Source organism: Piliocolobus tephrosceles, chromosome 16, assembly GCF_002776525.5.
Source record: "Piliocolobus tephrosceles isolate RC106 chromosome 16, ASM277652v3, whole genome shotgun sequence".
NCBI lineage: Eukaryota > Metazoa > Chordata > Mammalia > Primates > Cercopithecidae > Piliocolobus > Piliocolobus tephrosceles.
The window spans coordinates 6,520,387-6,541,299 of NC_045449.1; the positions used below are offsets into that span (position 1 = coordinate 6,520,387).

The 20,913-nt window shown below is 42.3% G+C and overlaps 2 protein-coding genes across 5 annotated transcripts in view; both read left to right on the top strand.

The window, feature by feature from the left end:
* XAF1 (XIAP associated factor 1) overlaps window positions 1-16,642 on the top strand; it is a 24,395-nt gene extending 7,753 nt beyond the window's left edge. Inside the window, exons 6-8 of one of the 3 annotated variants that reach the window (XM_023184663.3) lie at window positions 6,942-7,283; window positions 10,001-10,073; window positions 16,510-16,642. In XM_023184663.3, the coding sequence (XP_023040431.2) occupies window positions 6,942-7,283; window positions 10,001-10,057 (399 nt within the window). In that variant the 3' untranslated portion in view covers window positions 10,058-10,073; window positions 16,510-16,642. Of the gene's footprint in view, window positions 1-6,941; window positions 7,284-10,000; window positions 10,707-16,509 lie in introns of those variants that run through there. The other 2 variants (XM_023184662.3, XM_023184664.3) reach the window with 2 other exon arrangements.
* The window catches only part of FBXO39 (F-box protein 39), a 19,798-nt gene continuing 8,885 nt past the window's right edge, over window positions 10,001-20,913 (top strand). Inside the window, exons 1-2 of one of the 2 annotated variants that reach the window (XM_023184660.2) lie at window positions 10,001-10,073; window positions 16,510-17,612. In XM_023184660.2, coding sequence (XP_023040428.1) covers window positions 16,590-17,612 — 1,023 coding nt within the window. In that variant the 5' untranslated portion in view covers window positions 10,001-10,073; window positions 16,510-16,589. Of the gene's footprint in view, window positions 10,074-12,390; window positions 13,844-16,509; window positions 17,613-20,913 lie in introns of those variants that run through there. The other variant, XM_023184661.2, reaches the window with a different exon arrangement.

Genomic DNA, 20,913 nt, shown 5'->3' on the forward strand with positions numbered 1-20,913 from the left:
TTTTTATGGTCATCCCACATTTTGTTTCTCTACTTGTTGATAAACATTCGGATTGTCTTCACCTTTCAGTTCTTTGCTTTTTGAAGTGCAGTCTGTGGACCAGCTGCATCAGCATCACCTGGGATCCTGTTAGAAATGCAGATTCTCAGGCCCTCCCCCTAGAAATGCTAAATCAGAATATGCAGGGTCACATGATTTCCCAGGCATTTCAAGTCTGAGATGCGCTGCCCCAGCCATGGGATTCTCAGCCTTGGCTGTACATGGAAATCACCTACTGACTTGTTTTCCTTAGTAGTGATGTTTATTCGATGCTATAAGTGGTTCATGTCTCCTATTTGAATGAGAAAATACTTGGTGAGCACCCAAACAAGAGTGAAGCTGACTACTCCCCTTCAAATGTTCAGCCTGGCAACCAAGGTCCCTACCTACATACTTATTTGAAGGCTGCAGGGAGGTGGGGAGCTTCAGTACACATGGAACTGGATTTGTGCTCAGAAACTCTGAATTTTAGTTCTGCTCTGCCCCTTATTGGCTGTGTAACCTCTCTGAGCTTCTTTCTTCTTTTGTGGAAAATGGGGATAATGGTTTATCTCCTTGTTCAGTAAAGGAAGACATCCACGACCAGCCAACACCAGATCCACCAGATCTATCTCCTTGGCAGCATCCACACTCACTTACTTTGCCTTTCCACCTCTTAACCATAAAGGAGCTTTCTATGTGCCCATCTAAAGCCTATCCCCTCCTACTGGTATACTATATCCTCTTTCTGCCTACACAAGGTCACACAAGGTTTTTACTACACTGGTCCAGCAATTCTCCCCTCTCTGTCCTGCAACAGGGAGAGGTTAAATGGGCTGTATCCACAGGCAACAACAAAGTCTCAAAACTCTAGGATGTCCTAACATTTCTTACAATAAGTTTTTAAAGGGGTACCACTACTGAATATGTATATATCAATGGTGAATCTTTGGCCTTGCACGAAAAGAATTTTCTTTTTTAATTTTTGAAAATTAAGGATTGAAATCATGTATACTAAGTGGTTTGTGGTTTTCAGTCTTTAACTTTTTATTAACATGACCTAAAACCAGAAAAACATGTAATACTTCTGATCCCATTTCCTACAAGCTACCATCTTGCTTCTTTGTTGCCCTCCTCAGAAAAACATTTGAACTAGTTGTCTATAGTCACTGCCTCCATGTTTTCTTCTCCCATTCTTATTCCCACTCCAGTCTCGCCCTCCAATGTAACCAAATCTACTCTTGTCAAAATCAATGACCTCTGCATTGCTAAATCCAATGCTCAGTTCTCAGTTCTCAATTTATGGGGAGCATTTACTGCTCATCACTCCCTCTTCCTTAACGCATTTTCTCGGCTTCCAGGGTACCACACTCTCATGGTTTTCAATGACCTTGGTGGTCTCTCATTCTCTACCTCCCCAACCTCTTAATTTTGAGGGGCCCCGGGGCTTAGTCTCTGATCTCTTCTCTACCTATATTCACTTCCTTGACTATTTCATCTTACCTCCTGATTTTTAAAAATGCCATATGTAGTCAGACACTTCCAAATTTATATCTAAGTCTAGGCTTTTCTCCCCAAACTCTAGATTTGTATATTACTATTTACTGCATCTTCACTTGAATGCTTCATAGACATCTTAAATGTAACACATCTTAAATGGAATCCTGTCTGCCACAGCTTGGCCCATCTCAGTTAATGGCAACTCTATCCTTCCAGTTGTTCAGGCCAAAATCTCAGTTTCTCTCTCGACTTCTCTTTCCCTCCGTGTTGCTACCCTGATATGAACCATCATCTTTTCTAGCCCAGACGCTGCAGCAGTCTCCTAAACAGTCTTCCTATTTCTCACCTTGCCCCCTGCAGTCTATTCTCATCACAGTGGTCAACATGATGCCTGAAAAATACAAGTCAGATTGTTTGGCTCCTCTGTTCAGATATCTGTACTGATTCTTGCCCCATATTATGCAAATTCAAAACTACAGTGGCCTTAAAGATCTATGTCATCTTTGCCTCCCTTCTTATCTGATCACCTCTTTGATCTCACGTACTACTCCTGTTCAGCTCACTGGTCTCCTGATCGTTTCTTGAGCATACCATGCCTTAGAGCTTTTTCACTGGCTACTGCCTCTGGCTGGAAGCTACCTCTTCACCTTCCCCACCTTATTCCAGGAGCTAACTCTCTCACTTCTCTCAAGTCTTTACCCAGATGGCACCTGCTCAAGGAGATGTACCACAACAACCTATTTAAAATTGCAACCCCCTCTCCATCATATATTTACTACCCCCTTACCTTCTTCTATTATTTTTTTTCCATAGCATTTGCCAACTTCTAACATATTATCTAATTTACTTACTTATGATGGCCCTTGTTAATTATCTCCCACCACCTCAGTAAAACTATAAGCCCCACTGCTCCCATTCATGCTAACTACTCCCAGACACAAATACTCTACTTTCACTTTTAGCTGTTTCTTCCAGTAATCAGCTTCATATGTCTAAAACACCTTCTTACATTTTTTCCAATTTTAGATATTACCTGTTGACTTATAAGGATTTAGGAATATAGATTTCACTTTATTATACCACCCATCCCACACACATACCTCCAAAGTTCTTCATTTCATCCTTTCAATTTATTGATTTCACTCATTCTGGTTAAATAAATATTCAATATTACATTAGTATAACCACGTAAACATTATAAATGGTTTTTCACATGAACTGTGATTATGTGTGCTTTCTCCTACAACTTTTTGTTTTCCCTGGACTTAATAATTGCTTCAGTTTTTCATTTGCTTCACTTTCTAGGTACTTATCATTAAATTATCCCTAATATTCTCTAGCAGATATGAAAATTCCCCTGAGTACAACTAAACACATCAGATAGTCTATCCATTTCATTTTGGAAGCATGTTATTCTCCAGGATTGATGATTAGCTGTTGGTCTAGAATTTCTTCCACTCTCTCCATTTTGAGTTCTGATTCCCAAATCTCAGGTCTCATCTTTCTCTTTCTTAGGTTACTCCTTGTTTGATAAAACATATCCTAAATAGTTTCTTGAGAAAGAAAGCATGAGAGGCAAATTTTTAAGATCTTATATGTCTGAAAATGATAGCTTGAGTGGCTATAGAATCTATTGACCATCTTAATTTTTTTTTTTTTTAAATTTATTCTCAAGCCTGCAATCCCAGCACTTTGGGAGGCCGAGATGGACGGATCACGAGGTCAGGAGATCAAGACCATCCTGGCTAACCCGGTGAAACCCCGTCTCTACTAAAAAATACAAAAATAAAAACTAGCCAGGCGAGGTGTCGGGCACCTGTAGTCCCAGCTACTCGGGAGGCTGAGGCAGGGGAATGGCGTAAACCCGGGAGGCGGAGCTTGCAGTGAGCTGAGATTTGGCCACTGCACTCCAGCCCGGGTGACAGAGCGAGACTCCGTCTCAAAAAAAAAAAAAAAATTTATTACAATTCTGATTTGGGCACTACACATTGTATACATGTACAGAAGATCACTCTGTATTCTATAAGTATGTATCATTACTTGTCCACTAAAAATAAAAGAAATAAAATTAATTACAAAAAATTCAAACAAATATGAAAGTAGAAAGTAATACAATAAACGTTCATGTATTCACTCCCCAGATACAACAGTTGTTGTTCTAAACAAAGTGAATAAAAATAAATCTACTCTTAGATACATTACAGGTAAAAGGCAAAGGTTGATTTCTTTGAAATCAACCAAAGAAGATTACAAGCAAAGGAATGGCAATTAGGCTGAAAGAAAATATATCAGCAGCAATAATAGAAGCGGGTATGCAGTGGAATAATCTTCAAAGTGCTAAGAGAAAACAGCTGTTAACGTGTGGAAATCAAAAGTTTTCCAGACTTGAACTATTCTTTGTTTTCTTTTTTCTAAAGTATGTTAAAGCAAATCCAAGATATCCTGTTATTTCACCATCATTCTTTCATATCTCAAAAATACAGTCATTTTCTTAATCACAATGCCTTTATCACTCTCAATGATATTAAGAATAATTTTTCCTTAGTTGTTTTGGGGCCTTGCATTGACCACTCTTGTTCATTACTACTGCTGGTGCTGCTGCTGCTTGCTTCTCCCTTGTCTTCTATTGGATTGAGCAAGATTTCTTTATTCTCTTTCTTCTTTTCTACTGATTCAGCAATTTTACATTCTATTTCTATCATTTCAGTAGTTATCCTTAACATTTTAATATGAATACTTGACTTAATAAAGTTTAAAATTAGTCATTAGCTCTACTCTCCTTACAAACAGTATATAAATTTGAGAACATGTTAATGCTGATCCTCTACTCCTATCTTACATGAAAATGCTGCCAGAATTTTGTTTCATTTTGCTTTCATACTACCCCTCTTTAGTGATTATTGTTGTTACTTATATAACTCATGCCTGTTTAGATATACTCACAAGTTTTTTGTTTTTGCTTTTTTTCTTTCTTTTTTAGAGACAGAGTCTCACTCTTGTTGCCTGGGCTGGAGTGCAATGGCACGATCTTGGCTCACTGCAACCTTTGCTTCCAGGGTTCAAGCAGTACTCCTGCCTCAGCCTCTCCAGTAGCTGATACTACAGGGGTGTGCCACCATGTCTGGCTAATTTTTGTATTTTTATAGATGGGGTTTTTCCATGTTGGCCAAGCTGGTCTCGAACTCCTGACCTCATGTAATCTGCCCACTTCGGCCTCCCAAAGTGCTAGGATTACAGGCATGAGCCACTGTGTCCAGCTGGATATAGTCACAAGTTTACCCTTCCCTTTGCTCACATTCTTTCTTGGATCCTAAGCTTTCATTCTGGGTAAGATTTCTGTCTGCTTGAAACACATCTCAGCAGTTTCCTCACCAAGAACCTTGAGTAGTAAATCTTCAGTTGCCTGAAAATATGCTTTTTGTTTTTTGCATTCATTAATGATAGTTTAGCTGAATATCAAATTCTAGATTAACAGCTATTTTCTCTCACCATTTTGTAGATTATTTCACTGCTGTCCCACTTCTGTTATTGTTGTTGATATATTTTCTTTCAGCCTAATTGCCATTCCTTTGTATGTAATCTTTTTATTTGGTTGATTGCAAGATCTTCTTTGCCTTTTACCTGTAATGTATTTAAGAGTAGATTTATTTTTATTCATTCCATTCAAATGTGTTTGCTTTTCTCCTGCTCAGGATTTCTCTTTCCTTAACATAAAGATTTATATCACTAATCAGGTCTGAAAATTCTCATCTATTATCTCTTTGAATTCTCAACATTCCCCAGCTCTCCCACATTCTCTCAACTCTCCTTCTGGAACATAACACATGTGTATTAAACATTCTCATTCTAGCTTCATGTCTCTTTTTTTCATGTAGTCTTTCCCCTTTTAATAGCCTTATGTCTCTTAACCTTTCATATTTTCTCTATCTCTATCTCCTGTATTCTGGGTAATTTCCTCAAATTATCTCCAAATTCATTCATTCTTTCTTGGCCAAATCTAATCTGCTGTTTTTAGCCCATCTATTTAGGTTCAATACCTGCATTTTTCATGTCTAGAAGTTCAATTTATCTTTCTTTCAAATTTGCCTATTTTTGTTCTCACTACAAAAAAAAAGATAGGTATGTGAAGTGATGGATATGTTAATTAACTTGATTTAATCATCCCACAATGTATACATATATTAAAATATCACACAAATATATACAGTTATTATTTGTTAATTACAAATTAGAAAATTTCAAATTTTCCTATTCTGTTTTTCATGAGATGTTATTCTTTTCCCGGATTTAACCATTTTTAATTAATTTATTTTACAGTCTCTATCCTATAGTTGCATTACCTGAACTACTACTTCTTACTACTTTTGTGTCTGTGACTCTTATTCAAGGCAGATTGCTTCCCTGTGTGCTTGTAATTTTGGATTGTGAGTTTTTATGTGGTGGGACTCTACCTATGAGGATCCTCTATGAGGCTCTTGTCCCTCCAGAGGAGTTTTGTGATTGCTTCTGCCAGACATCTCAATGTTTGTGTTAATTCTTCTGCTCAGGGATTTCCAGACCATGAAGCTAAAGTAAATCCTAATCCCAAACACAGGAATGGCGTGGACCTGTGATTTTGAGTTTTCAGGGGCATGAGTTTTCTTCTCCACACTCAAATACCGGCCCAAGAAAGAAAGGCTTCCTTGCCACTTTCCTTTTCTCATTAGCTGATACTTTTCCTCTTACCCACCACAATTTACCCTTTAAAGCTTCCAGCTTTATGCAGGGTCAATAGAGTCTTACTTCCAATTCCCCTCCTGTGTGGATGGGATTTCCTCTCATCCAAGCCCCTAGTTACAAAATTGACCCTGCATCTCCCATAACCAGTGTCAACTCCTGTGCTTAACCAGTCCATTCGTGCTGCTATAACAGGACACCACAGACAGGGTAATAATAAAGAACAGATATTTATTTCTAACAGCTCTGAAGGCTGGGAAGTTCAAGATCAAGGCACCCACCATTTGGTGTCTGGTGAGGGCCTTCTTGCTGCCTCCTAGCATGGTAGAAGTCAAAAGAGTAGAAGGCTGTAGCCACATGTTTCAGGAAGCCTCTTTTATAAGGACTCTAATCCCATTAACAAGGGAGGAGCTTTCATGATCTAATCACCCCCAAAGGCCCCACCTCTTAATACCATCACATTGGCAACACTTGAATTTTGGAGGAGACACATTCAAACCGTAGCAACCAGTCAGACCTTCATTCCTGGAATGCAAAATTTTCTTTCTTTCCCGCAAAGCCAGCTATTAAATTGAATGTCTGTCACATTTTATACAGCATATAACAGTGTTTACAGTGGGAATTTTTGTGTTATCTAGTCTACTGTGGTTTTCTGACCATGAAAGCTGAAGTCGTTTTAAAATTTGACATATTATTCACAATTGCAGGGTAAATGTTGTCCAGACTCAGAGTTTAAGAAACGCTTTCCTGTTGGAAAGCCAAAAATTCTTCCTTCATCTCTTCCAAGTCAAGCCGCTGAAAATCAAACCTTCACGATGAAGAAAGATGTTCGTCCGAAGACAATTAGTATAAACAGATTCTCTCTTCATTCTGAAAGTTCATCAAAGAAAACACCAAGAGGCAACAACAAAAGCTTGGATCCACTTTTGATGTCAGAGCCCAAGCCCAGGACCAGCTCCCCTAGAGGAGATAGAACAGCCTATGACATTCTGAGGAGATGTTCTCAGTGTGGCATCCTGCTTCCCCTGCCGATCCTAAATCAACATCAGGTACTCAGCCTCTGTTTTCTGCTTACCGTGCTGTACACCATCTGCACAGTGTCTTTAAAAAGTCCAACGCCTGAAAGCCACAACAAATGTTGTGGCTGAAAAGGCCCTTTTCTCTGACTTCTGCTTCTCTGGGTGCCCAAATGCACTCTCTCGTAGCACTTACCACCTGGTTTATTTGCATCACCTCCGAGAGACTGAGTCACCTTTGACTCAAGCCAGGTCTTTGAAGGTGGGGCCAGGTCCCTCATCTCTGTGTCTCTAGCTTCTAGGCCAGGGATTGACCTACAGCAAGTGCTCCAAAACTGTTGAGTAAACGAATAAAGCAGTGGATACCCAGTCTCTCTCTCTCATGGTGTAGACATGCCACTGAGGTCCAGAGATGAGATGTCTTGGTCAAGATCCTAAGCCAGTCAGTGGCTTACCTCCAGCAGATCAAGGTTTGCTTCAAGAAGATCAGGGTTTGTAGGCATCTCCCTGAATATCCTGATTTTTACATCCTAGGTTATTTTCTTTTTTTTTTTTGAGATGGAGTCTCGCTCTGTCTCCCAGGCTGGAGTGCAGTGGTGTGATCTCGGCTCACTGCAAGCTCTGCCTCCCGGGTTTACGCCATTCTCCTGCCTCAGACTCCCAAGTAGCTGGGACTACAGGTGCCCGCCACCTCGCCTGGCTAGTTTTTTGTATTTTGTAGTAGAGACGGGGTTTCACCGTGTTCGCCAGGATGGTCTTGATCTCCTGACCTCGTGATCTGCCCATCTCGGCCTCCCAAAGTGCTGGGATTACAGGCTTGAGCCACCGTGCCCGGCCCATCCTAGGTTATTTTCTAGTAATAACAACAATTGACATTAGAGGTTGTTAACCATGGTGTGCCAGTTATAATGCAGAGCTCTTTATAATCTTCATCATAAACAATAGGCATGTATTTCATCCCCATTTTAGAGATAAGGTAAAGTAACTTCCCACGGGTTATACAATTAGAGGGTGGCAGGATCCAGCCTGAGTCCCTATGTATATAGCTCCAAAGTTTATGCTCTTAAGCTCCAGACTAAATGCCTCACTTAAAAAAATTTGTTTACTCTATTTTTTTCAAAATACAAAAGTACTAGATTTTGTTGGAGCTAGTTGACATAATATCATATAAAGAAGTATAAAAGCAAAGCTAACCCTACTTCTCCAACCCCTTACCCTGAGATACCAATATGGACAGTCTTATGGGCATCTTTTCAAAGCTCTATCTTTGTGTATACAAACCTAAACAAGGTTTTACTTGTTTCTTTTTCTGCACATACTGTCTTACTATACTTATTACTCTGCCACTTGCCTTTTTCACTTAGTATATGATGCATGCTCCTTACAAAAGATTAGCAGGCCAAAACTTTTTTTTTAACTTCCTTATGCATCTATGTATGCACATAAGCATATAATTTTACAAAAATGGGCTAATTTCATATTTGCTGGGGGTGTTACTAGTGCCGTTTTTCCTGGCCTCCCACAATTTGGTATATTTCCTTTCACAATTTTCTCCATCCTTATATAACAGAGTTGCCAGATTTGGCAAATAAAAATACAGGACATTCAGTCAAATTTGAATTTCAGAGAAACAAAGAATTGTTTTTAGTATAAGTATGTTCCATGCAATGATTGTTTTGCTGAAATTAAAATTTAACTGAGGCACCCTGTATTTTATTTAGCAATTTCTCACATGATGACGTACAAACATATACATTTGGAGTCCTGTTATATACATTTTTTTACTTTTTTTTTTTGAGACAGAGCCTTGTTCTGTCCACCCAGGCTAGAATGCAGTGGCAGGATCTTGGCTCACTGCAATCTCTGCCTCCCAGGTTCAAGCAATTCTCCTGCCTCAGCCGCCTGAGTAGCTGGGATTACAGGCACCTGCCACCAAACCCAGCTAATTTTGCATTTCAGTAGAGACGGGATTTCACCACGTTGTCCAGGCTGGTCTTGAACTCCTGATCTCAGGTGATCCACCCGCTTCGGCCTCCCAAAGTGCTGGAATTACAGGCGTGAGCCACCATGCCTGGCCAACATTTCTTTACATCCTAATGTAAATTCAGCAATACCCAAGGAAATCCCTACAAGCCAAACAATATGGCTTATTTTTATTTTTATTTTTATTTTATTTTATTATTTTTTTTTGAGACGGAGTCTCGCTCTGTCACCCAGGCTGGAGTGCAGTGGCCGGATCTCAGCTCACTGCAAGCTCTGCCTCCTGGGTTCACGCCATTCTCCTGCCTCAGCCTCCGGAGTAGCTGGGACTACAGGCGCCCACCACCTCGCCCGGCTAGTTGTTTGTATTTTTAGTAGAGACGGGGTTTCACTGGGTTAGCCAGGATGGTCTCGATCTCCTGACCTCGTGATCCGCCTGTCTCAGCCTCCCAAAGTGCTGGGATTACAGGCTTGAGCCACCGCGCCTGGCTTTATTTTTATTTTTATTAATGGCTGCCTACGATTCCTTGGTGTGAGTGTTCTCCCATCTGTCCCTCCACCCAGTGATAGCAACAGGCCCCTGTTAAACTTTGTTGCAAGCCTCCTGTACTCCTGGCTCAGCGGGCTCCTGACCTTTTCTGTGCCATTACACTGCAGTCTTTGGGCAGGGCTCATGCTCTGTAACAAGGGACAGCAATATCCAGAGATATTCTAGGAGCTAGCACTTCCTACTTTAACCATATCAAACTTTTTTTATATCTGTTTCTTAGGAGAAATGCCGGTGGTTAGCTTCATCGAAAGGAAAACAAGTGAGAAATTTCAGCTAGATTTGGAAAAGAAAAGGTACTACAAATTCAAAAGATTTCACTTTTAACACTAGCTTTCCTGCCTACTTGCTGTGGTGGTCTTGTGAAATGTGATGGGTTTTATTCGTTGGGCTTTAAAAGAAAAAGTTTGGCAGAACTAAAAACAAAACCCACATATCATCTCAATAGATACGGAAAAGGCTTTTCATAAAATTCAACTTGACTTCATGTTAAAAACCCTCAACAAACCAGGCGTTGAAGGAACATACCTCAAAATAATAAGAGCCACCTATGACAAAACCACAGCCAACATCATACTGAATGAGCAAAAGCTGGAAGCATTACCCTTGAGAACTAGAACAAGGCACTTCAGTCCTATTCAACATAGTACTGGAAGTCCTTGCCAGAGCAATCAGGCAAGAGAAAGAAATAAAAGGCAACCATATAGGAAGAGAGGAAGTCGAAGCATCTCTGTTCGCAAACGATATGATTCTATACCTAGAAAACTCCATGGTCTTGGCCCAAAAGCTCCTAGATCTGATAAACAACTTCAGCTAACTTTCAGGAGACAAAATCAATGTACAAAAATCAGTAGCATTTTTATACACCAACAACATCCAAGCTGAGAGCCAAATCAAGAACATAATCCCATTCACAATTGCCACAAAAAGAGTAAAATACCTAGGAATACAGCCAACTAGGGATATGAAAGATCTCTACAACAAAAATTACAAAACAGTGCTGAAAGAAATCAGAGATAACACAAATGGAAAAACATTCCATGCTCATGGATAGGAAGAATCAATATTGTTAGAATGGCCATACTACTCAAAGCAATTTATAGATTCAATGCTATTCCTATCAAACTACCAATAACATTCTTCACAGAGTCAGAAAAAAAAAAATGCTTTAAAATTTATCTGGAACCAAAATAGCACCCAAAAAGCCAACGCAATCCTAGGCAAAAAGAACAAAACTGGGGGCATCACATTACCCAACTTCAAACTATACTACAGGGCTACAGTAATCAAAACTGCATGATACTGGTACAAAAGCATGTTACTGGTACAAAAGCAGACACACAGATCAATGGAACAGAATAGAGAGCCCAGAAATAAAGCTACACACCTACAACCATCTAATCTTTGACAAAGTAGAGAAAAATAAGCAATGCAGAAAGAACTCCCCATTCAGTAAGTGGTACTGGGATAACTACCTAGCCATATGCAGAAGATTGAAACTGAACCCCTTCCTTACACCAGGTGCAAAAATCAACTCAAGATGGATTAAAGACTTAAACGTAAAACCCCAAACTATAAAAACTCTGGAAGATAACCTAGGCAATACCATTCTGGACATAGGAACAGACAAAGATTTCGTGACAAAGATCCCAAAAGCAATTGTAACAAAAGCAAAAATTGACAAATGGGACATGGTTAAACTAAAGGGCTCTGCACAGTGAAAGAAACTAGCAACAGAGTAAACAGACAACCTACAGAATGGGGAAAAAATATTTGCAAACTCTGCATCTGACAAAGGTCTAATATCCGGAATCTATAAGGAACTTAAATAAGCTAACAAGCAAAAAACAAACAACATCATTTAAACACGGAAAAAGGACATGAATAGACACTTTTCAAAAGAAGACATACACGTGGCTAACAAGCATATGAAAAAATGTTCAACATCACTTATCATTAGAGAAATGCAAATCGAAACCACAACGAGATACTATCTCACATCAGTCAGAATAGCTATTAAAAAGTCAAAAAGTAACAGATGTTGGTGAGGCTGCAAACAAAGGGGAATGCTTATACACTGCTGGTAGGAATGTAAATTAGTTCAGCCATTGTGGAAAGCAGTTTGGCAGTATCTCAAATAACTTAAATCAGAACTACCATTGACTCAGCCATTCCATTATTGGTTATATACCCAAAGGAATCTAAAGCATTTTGTCATAAAGATATATGTACACAAATGTTCACAGCAGCACTATTCACAATAGCAAAGTCATAGAATCAAACTAAATGTCCATCAGTGGTAGAATGGATAAAGAAAATGTGGCAGCTGGGTGTGGTGGCTCACACCTGTAATCCCAGCACTTTGGGAGGCCGAGGTGGGTGGATCACCTGAGGTCAGGAGTTTGAGACCAGCTTGGCCGACATGGCGAAACCCCGTCTCTGCTAAAACTACAAAACTTAGCTGGGCGTGGTGGCAAGCGCCTGTAATCCTAGCTACTTGGGAGGCCTAGGTGGGAGAATCGCTTGAACCTGGAAGGTGGTGGTTGCAGTGAGCAGTGATTGTGCCACTGCACTCCAGCCTGGGCAACTAAGTGAGACCCTGCCTCAAAAAAAAAAAAAAAAAGTGGCACATATACACCGTGGAATACTATGCAGCCATAAAAAAGAATGGGATCATGTCCTGTACAGCAACATGAATGGAGGTGGAAACCATTATCCTAAATGAACTCATTCAGAAACAGAAAACCAAATATCACATGTTCTCACTTATAAGTAGAAGCTAAATATTGAGTACATGTGGATACAAAGAAGGGAACCACAGACACTGGGGCCTACCTGAGGTTGGAGCATGGAAGGAGGGTGAGGATCGAAAACCTACCTACCTGGTACTATGTTTTTTATCTGAATGATGAAATAATCTGTACAACAAACCCTCGTGACACGCAGTTTTTACCTATACAACAAGCCTGCACATGTGCCTCCGAACCTAAAAAAACATAAAGGAAAAACGTTTGGACTATTTTTCTTCTTTTGAACGAAGACAACGGTTTGCCCAAGGACTACAAATAAACAAGGGGAAAAAAGAAAGGTTCCAGTTTTGTCTGAAAATTCTGATTAAACCTCTGGGCCCTGCAGCCTGGGGTAGCTGGAGAACTCTACACCCACAGAACCCGGCTTTGTCCCCAAAGAATTAAAAACACCTCTCGAAAAGCTGCTCTTCCCCCTTTCTTTGGGTTCCGCACTGGTTTTCTAGGGCCAGGGATGGCAACCACCGGACCCCAGGATGAGGGCAGTGCTCAGGGAAAGGGCAGCACAAGGTGTTCAGGGAGGGAGAAAGACACGAGGCTGGGACAGTGGGTAAGGGCCAGGTGAAGTGGAGAGGGGCGGCTTTGAAGGCTTCAGGCAGGGAGAGTGGCTGGGGGAAGCCTAGCAATGCAACCTATCCAGCAGCAAACGGCACACTCCCACCTTTCTGCCTGGGCTTTGAGGAGACCCCGTTAGGGCACCCGCCTCTGCTAGGGGAGGAAAATAGGTGGGTAGGACGTCTTTAGATTTCCCTCCCTGGTTGGCACCTGTGTGATATGGTGGACCAACCCTGGGTTCAAATCCCACCTACCCGCTTACTACACGTTCTCATTGGGAAATTTCATTCACCTTCCAACACCGCCGTCTCCGTATTTGCGAAATGGATGTGTTTGTATTCCTATCTTCCTTGACGGGACGGTGGAAGCAGTTCTCTAGCTTTGTCTTGCCCAGGTAAGTCTGATGCTTAAGGCTTTCCTTTGGGAGCCTTGTCTGAAGAGAGGAAAGTGGACCTAAGGGCTGAGCACACTGCAGTGGCTTCGATAAATAAAAAAAAAACCCCGGAGCTGGGTCAGGATGGGAAAGGCAGCGAACTGAACGGGCTTGAGCCCCAAGTTTGGGGCTGAACGTTGTCCCTGCGTGCAGAAGGAAGGGCAGGAGCATGCCATCCTCCCCTGGAGCCCCGGCCGAGCCTCCGGCCTCGTGACGCCTGGCCAGGGCCCGGTCTGGCCCTCTGCACATGGAATCCACTGACCTGGCAACTGTAAGTTTGGGACTGAGACCTGGGGGCAGGAACAGAGTCTTGCAGGTGGCGGCGCGTCACAAAGGCGGCCTGAGGTTGGCATTTAGCTTGGGCCAGAGCAAGGCGCAGACCCCGGGCGCCCACGGAGTTGGCGTCGGAGCAGCAGCGGCGCGGGCGGGGCAGGCAGGCGCGCTCACAGTCCCCACAGCCCAAACTGGGCGCAGCCTGAGCAGGGCTCAGCGAACGGGTAACGGGCGAGCGTGGGCGGGAGCTGGCTGGGGTGGCGGTGGGATGCCCCGAGGCCGGCGTAGGGGAGGCGGGCTGCTCTCATCACCTCCTCTGGGAAGCGTCTTTGGCAGCAGGAGTTGCCGGGCCAACTCTCCTCCCACGGTGGGTAGGACATCTTTAGATTTCCCTCCCTGATTGGCAGCTGTGTGATATGGTAGAACAACCCTGGGTTCGAATCCCATCTCCCCACTTACTGTACGTTCTCTCTGGGAAACTTTATTCACCTTCCAACACCTCTGTTTCCGTATTTGTGAAATGGATGTGTTTGTATTCCTACCTTCCTTGACGGGACGTTGCAGAAGTACCTGAGCACCAACTTTCTTATTAACGGCAGCCAGCTCTTGTACAGCGTTTACTATGGAGTGGGCACTGTTCCCGGTGCTTTCCAGGTATCAGCTCACTTAATCCTCCCAACACTAGGAGAAAGGCACTATTACTACCCCATTTACAGATGTGAGGACTGAGACACAAAGAAATGGACTTGCGTAAGGTCATCCGACTGCAATGGGCATAGCTAGCATCCAACCCACTAAGCTACACTGCCTCTGATGGGGTCTGGGGGGGATAAGGGGAGGCTCCCAGGCATTAAATAGGACTTCGAGTCTCCTTGCAGCAACTCTTCCAGACAAACATATTCTTCCAACCCCACCCTACAGCACCAGCGTCTGATGATTTTTCTCACCTATGACCTTGCTGGCCAAAAGGTTTCATGGAGCTTTTATTTATTTATTTATTTATTTATTTATTTATTTATTTATTTATTTTATTATACTTTAAGTTCTGGGATACACGTGCAGAACGTGCAGGTTTGTTACATAGGTATATGTGTGCCATGGTGGTTTGCTGCACCCATTAACCTGTCATCTAGGTTGTAAGCCCCGCATGCATTAGGTATTTGTTCTAATGCTATCCCTCCCCTTGCCCCCCACCCCCTAACAGGCCCCAGTGTGTGATGTTCCCCTCCCTGTGTCCATGTGTTCTCATTGTTCCACTCCTACTTATGAGTGAGAACACGTGGTGTTTGGTTTTCTGTTCCTGCGTTAGTTTGCTAAGAATGATGGTTTCCAGCTTCATCCATGTCCCTGCAAAGGACATGAACTCATTCTTTTTTGTGGCTGCATAGGATTCCATGGTGTATATGTGCCACATTTTCTTAATCCTGTTGATCATTGATGGGCATTTGAGTTGGTTCCAAGTCTTCGCTTCGTGGAGCTTTTAAATTGGCTTATCTCTTCTGCAGCACCTTTTAGGAGCTTTGCTTGGTGGAGTGCTGTGGAGGCCCCTAGCCTTGGGCAGTTTACAAGTGGTTGAAGAGACCTATTTCGTCATTTGTTAAATGTTTAAGTAACTTCTTAAAAGCAGAAGGAGGACGTCAAGGGGTGTGTGGGTCCCTTGGGAGAAAAGGCAAGGACACAGATCACAGGACAGATACTTTCCAGACTTCCCCACCTCTTCCTTCAACAGTTACCAAATCGTGTCTTCTAAAGAACTCGCAAACACATCCCCATTCCCACCACAATGCCGGGACTCCGCTCTTGACCGTCCTTCCTCTCCCCACCCTCCCCGCAGAGTGTCCTTTCCACACCTCAGAACTCACCACGTGGCTTCCAGACATGTGACCCATCAACCTTCACGGCTCTCTGTGACCTCAGCTGATGTTTTCCACCCTGTTCTGCTGTTACATCTCTTGAATGTAAACACAGCTGTCCACAGTGTAGCTAGATACCAGAAGGGGACAGGCCATGTCAGGATTCCAAAATCTTGGGGAAATGGGAAGTGGGACTCTCTGGCCTCTAGGACATAATCTTTATCCCTTCACTCAGGACCCCTTGATCCAGCACCTCCCACTGCTCCCACGTGATCCAGTTCCTCCATTTCCAGCCCACGTAACAAATTAAGTGCCAGATGACCAAACCATTTTTAGTTCCCTGAACGGGAACACGTCACATACATTCACAGTTCTGTGGCTTTGCATGTGTTGTTCCCTCTGCCCAGAATGCATCAGTTCCTCCACCACTACCACTAGGCCCACCTGATCTGCCTCGCAAATCCTACTCACCCTTCAAAGCCCAACTCAGACGTCACCTCCTCTGAGCAGCCCTCTCTGCTTCCAAACACTGTATTTAGCCAAACAGAGTAAGTCACCCTCCATGTGTGCTACCCCGCACTAGAGTCTGCTTGAACCTTCCCACTCTCTCACAGGGTTATAATGGAGTACTGGTCTGTATCCCCGAATAGACTATGAAATCCTTGCAGGTGTGGACTGTATCATGAATGTATCATTGAACCACCCACACCTAGCACAGGGCCTAATGCACTTGGGACCACAGGGAAAGCTGGTTCATTTGAGTTTCACCTCTGTTTGACAGGTAATGGCTCTTCTTTTTTACTCCCCACAGAAAGCAAGTGATTGCTTTCCTTTCCTCGTTTTTGGAAGCCCTGCCTAACACACAGCTGCACTCTACATCCCAGTTCCTGGATGGACGAAGAAAGTGAACTGATCCAGCCCCAAGACCAGAGCTGCTGGGCCACTCTGCCCGACGTGTGTCTGTGCCGTGTTTTCTGGTGGCTAGGAGACAGGGACAGGTCCAGGGCTGCTCTTGTCTGCAGAAAGTGGAACCAGATGATGTATTCTGCTGACCTCTGGCGGTACAGGACCATCACCTTCAGTGGGAGACCTTCCAGGGTACATGCATCTGAAGTTGAGTCAGCTCTTTGGTATGTTAAGAAGTTTGGTCGTTATCTGGAGCACCTGGAGGTCAAATTCCTGAATCCTTACAATGCTGTCTTGACCAAGAAGTTCCAGGTCACCATGCGGGGCTTCCTGTCTTGTCTGAGTAAGAGCAACAACCGTCTGAAATCTCTTTCCATCCAACACTTGGAGCTGGACCGCCTGGTGTGGAGGAACAGCATCAGGAGCTCATTCATCAGGAGCTTGAGCTTCTTCTTAAAGAAGATGGGCAAACACCTGGATTACCTCAACCTAAAAGGGGCCAGGCTGACCGTGGAGCAAGGCTGCCACATTCTCGACTCCCTCAGCCACCTGAGGAATGAGAATGTGATCTCGGAACTCAACATCGAGGACTACTTCAGTCATCACCTTGCTGTCTACAGCAGCCCCCAGTTCAAAAAGACCATGTCCGCATTCCACAAACTTGTGTCGCTGAACCTCAACTACAACTGTATCTCCGACGAGCTGCTTGAGAACTTGTGTGAGAACGCCAGCACCCTCTGGACCATAAACATCAAATGCCACATTCATGACCCCCACGGACAGGTCATCTGGGGTATGTCCTGGGCCAAGCTGGCCAGGCAGGCCACCAATCTGAAGGTGAACTTCTACTTTGAACGGATCATGAAGTACGAACGCTTGGCCCGAATCCTCTTGCAGGAGATCCCAGTCAGGAGCATCAGTCTGAGAAGCTGCTATTTCAGTGACCCAGACTGGTCCATGAGACCCACTCTGACAGATCTCCTGCCCACCTTCCGGCACACTCTGCAGGTAGGTAGGACTTGTGAGGAGTGACTGCTGTTTAGGTGACTGGCTTCCCCAGAAGAAAGCCCACTGCTGCCTGCTCTTGGCTGGGCTCCCAAATGTTCACTCAATCTCAAATTGAAGTTCTAGCAAATATCACCAACTAAGCCTCCTCCCCTCCTCCCAAGACCACAGTAGGCAACAAAAGCTGCTACTCACTTCCTCCATGTGGTAGACACAAGGAATTATCTGGTTAGCTGTCAGCCAGGGAAAGACCCTAAATCCCCACTCAGAGCTGTGAAGCCTGAGCCGGGAGGTGCCCTGCAGGTGAAGAGTGGCTGGGCTGCCTCTTCCTACCTTTCCACCAGGTCACAGCAGCATGCAGGAGACCCTGTGACTCCTGTGGTCAGATCTCAGTTGGGGTATCTGTCTGGTTATAGCAGTGCCAGTGCCTGGTAACCGGGGAGATAGAATGGGGAGGACTGGGCCAGACAAAAAGTCAAATTTGATTTACACAACCGAAGAACTCAGAGTTTCGGGCTGTTCCCTAATCTAGCAGCTTTCTCATCTGTAAGATCAGGACCATTTTGTCTTTCCAAGGACCTCCCAGTGGTTGTGACAATTGATATTAACAGGTTTATGTATCTCTACAAACATAGATGGACTGCAAGGTGCTAGTACCTCATTAGGGATCCATATAACCCTAAGGTGGGGTAGGGCAGACATCATCATGGTGCTTGCGTGCTGCAGAAGAACTTGAGGTTCAGTGACCAGCCCACAGTCACCCAGCCAGTCCACTGCAGGGCTGGGATGAGCACCTTGTATACTCCAAGTACACTGCCTCCAAATTCCAAGTTTTGCAAACTTGGATGAGATCACCATCATTCTCACATCTCTTCCTCTAAGAACTACATGTCCAATGTCCCTTATCTAAAAAGTCACCAAATTCCATTAACACCAGACCTGTCCTACAAGAAATGCTAAAGGGAGTTCTTCAATCTGAAAGAAAAGGGCATTAATGAGCAATAAGAAGTCATCTGAAGGTACAAGATGTATACTTACTATTACTTACTGGTAACAGTAAGTATGCAGAAAAACACAGAACATTGCAACACTGGAATTGTGGTGAGTAAACTACTCATATCTTAAGTAGAAAGACAAACATATAAGCTGATCAAAAATAATAACAACAACTTTTCAAGACATTGACGGCACAACAAGATACAAATAGAAACAACAAAAAGTTAAACTGTAGGGAGACAAAGTTAAAGTAAAAAGTTTTTATTCATTTGTTTATGCAATCAGTGTTAAGTTGTCATCAGTTTAAAATAATGAGTTATAAGATGTTGTTTGCAAGCCTCATGGTAATCTCAAATCTAAAAACATGCAACAGATAAATTAAATAAAAAGCAAGAAATTAAACATAACTCCAGAGAAAATCACCTTCCCTAAAAGGAACACAGGAAGGAAGAAAAGAAGGAAGAGAAGACCACAAAACAACCAGAAAACAAATAACAAAATGGCCAGAGTAAGTTCCTACTTAATCATAACATTGAATATAAATGGACTAAACCCTCTAATCAAAAGATGTAGGTGGCTGAACAGATTAAAAAGAAAGACTCAGATATCTGCTGCCTACAAGTAACATATTTCACCTATAAAGACACACATAGATTGAAAATAAAGAGATGGAAAATGATATTTAATGCCAACGGAAACCAAAAAAGAGCAGCAGTAGCTATGCTTATATCAGACAAAATAGTTTTCAAGACAAAATCTATAAAAAGAGACAAAGTCATTATATAATGATAAAAGTCAATTCAGCAAGAGGACATAACAAATGTAAATATATATGCACTCAACACTGGAGCACCCAGACATATAAAGCAAATATTATTAGGGCTAAAGAGAGAGAGATAGATCCTGATATAATAACAGCTGGAGACTTCAACACCCCCCTTTCAGTATTGGGTAGATCTTCAAGACAGAAAATCAACAAAGAAACAGCAGACTTAATCTGCATTAGGAACAAAAAGGGCCTAAAGGATATTTACAGAAATTTTTATCCAATGGCTGAAGAATACACATTCTTCTCCTTAGCACATGAATCATTCACAAGGATAGGCCACATGTTAGGTCACAAAAAAGTCTTAAAACATTCAAAAAATTGAAATTATAACAAGCATCTTCTCTGACCACAACAGAATAAAACTAGAAATTAATAACAAGAAAAATTTTGGAAATTATATGAACACATGGAAATTAAACAATATGCTCCTGAATAACCAGTGGTTCATGAAGAGATTAAGAAGGAAATTGAAATATTTTTGAAACAAACAATAATAGAGACACAACATACCAAAACCTGTAGGATACAGTGAGCAATACTAAGAGGGAAGTTTATAGCTATAAGCGCCTACATCAACAAAGAAGAAAAACTTCAAATAAACATTCTAATGATACACTTTAAAGGACTAAACAAACCAAGGGCAAACCAATCCCAAAATTGGTAGAAGAAACAATAAAGATTGGAGCAGAATAATGCAAAAGATCAAGGAAATAAAGTTTTTGAAAAGATAAACAAAATTGACAAACCATTAGCCAAAATAAGAAAAAAATGAGAGAAGACCCAAAGAAATAAAATCAGAGATGAGAAAGGAGACATTACAACCAATACTGGAGAAATACAAAGGATAATTAGAGCCTATAATGAGCAACTATATGCCAATAAATTGGAAAACCTAGAAGACATGGATAAATTCCTAGACACTTGCAACCTACCAAGATTGAACCATGAAGAAATCCAGAACCTTAACAAACCATTGACAACGAACAAGATAGAAGCTGTAATAAAAAGTCCTGAAGCAGAGAAAAGCCCTTGACCTGATGGCTGTACTGCTGAATTTTATCAAATATTTATTTATTTATTTATTATTATACTTTAAGTTCTAGGGTACATGTGCATAATGTGCAGGTTTGTTACATATGTATACTTGTGCCATGTTGGTGTGCTGCACCCATCAACTCGTCAGCACCCATCAATTCATCATCTATATCAGGTAAAACTCCCAATGCAATCCCTCCCCCTTCCCCCCTCCCCATGATAGGCCCCGGTGTGTGATGTTCCCCTTCCCGAGTCCAAGTGATCTCATTGTTTAGTTCCCACCTATGAGTGAGAACATGCGGTGTTTGGTTTTCTGTTCTTGTGATAGTTTGCTAAGAATGATGGTTTCCAGCTGCATCCATGTCCCTACAAAGGACGCAAACTCATCCTTTTTTATGGCTGCATAGTATTCCATGGCACATATACACCATGGAATACTATGCA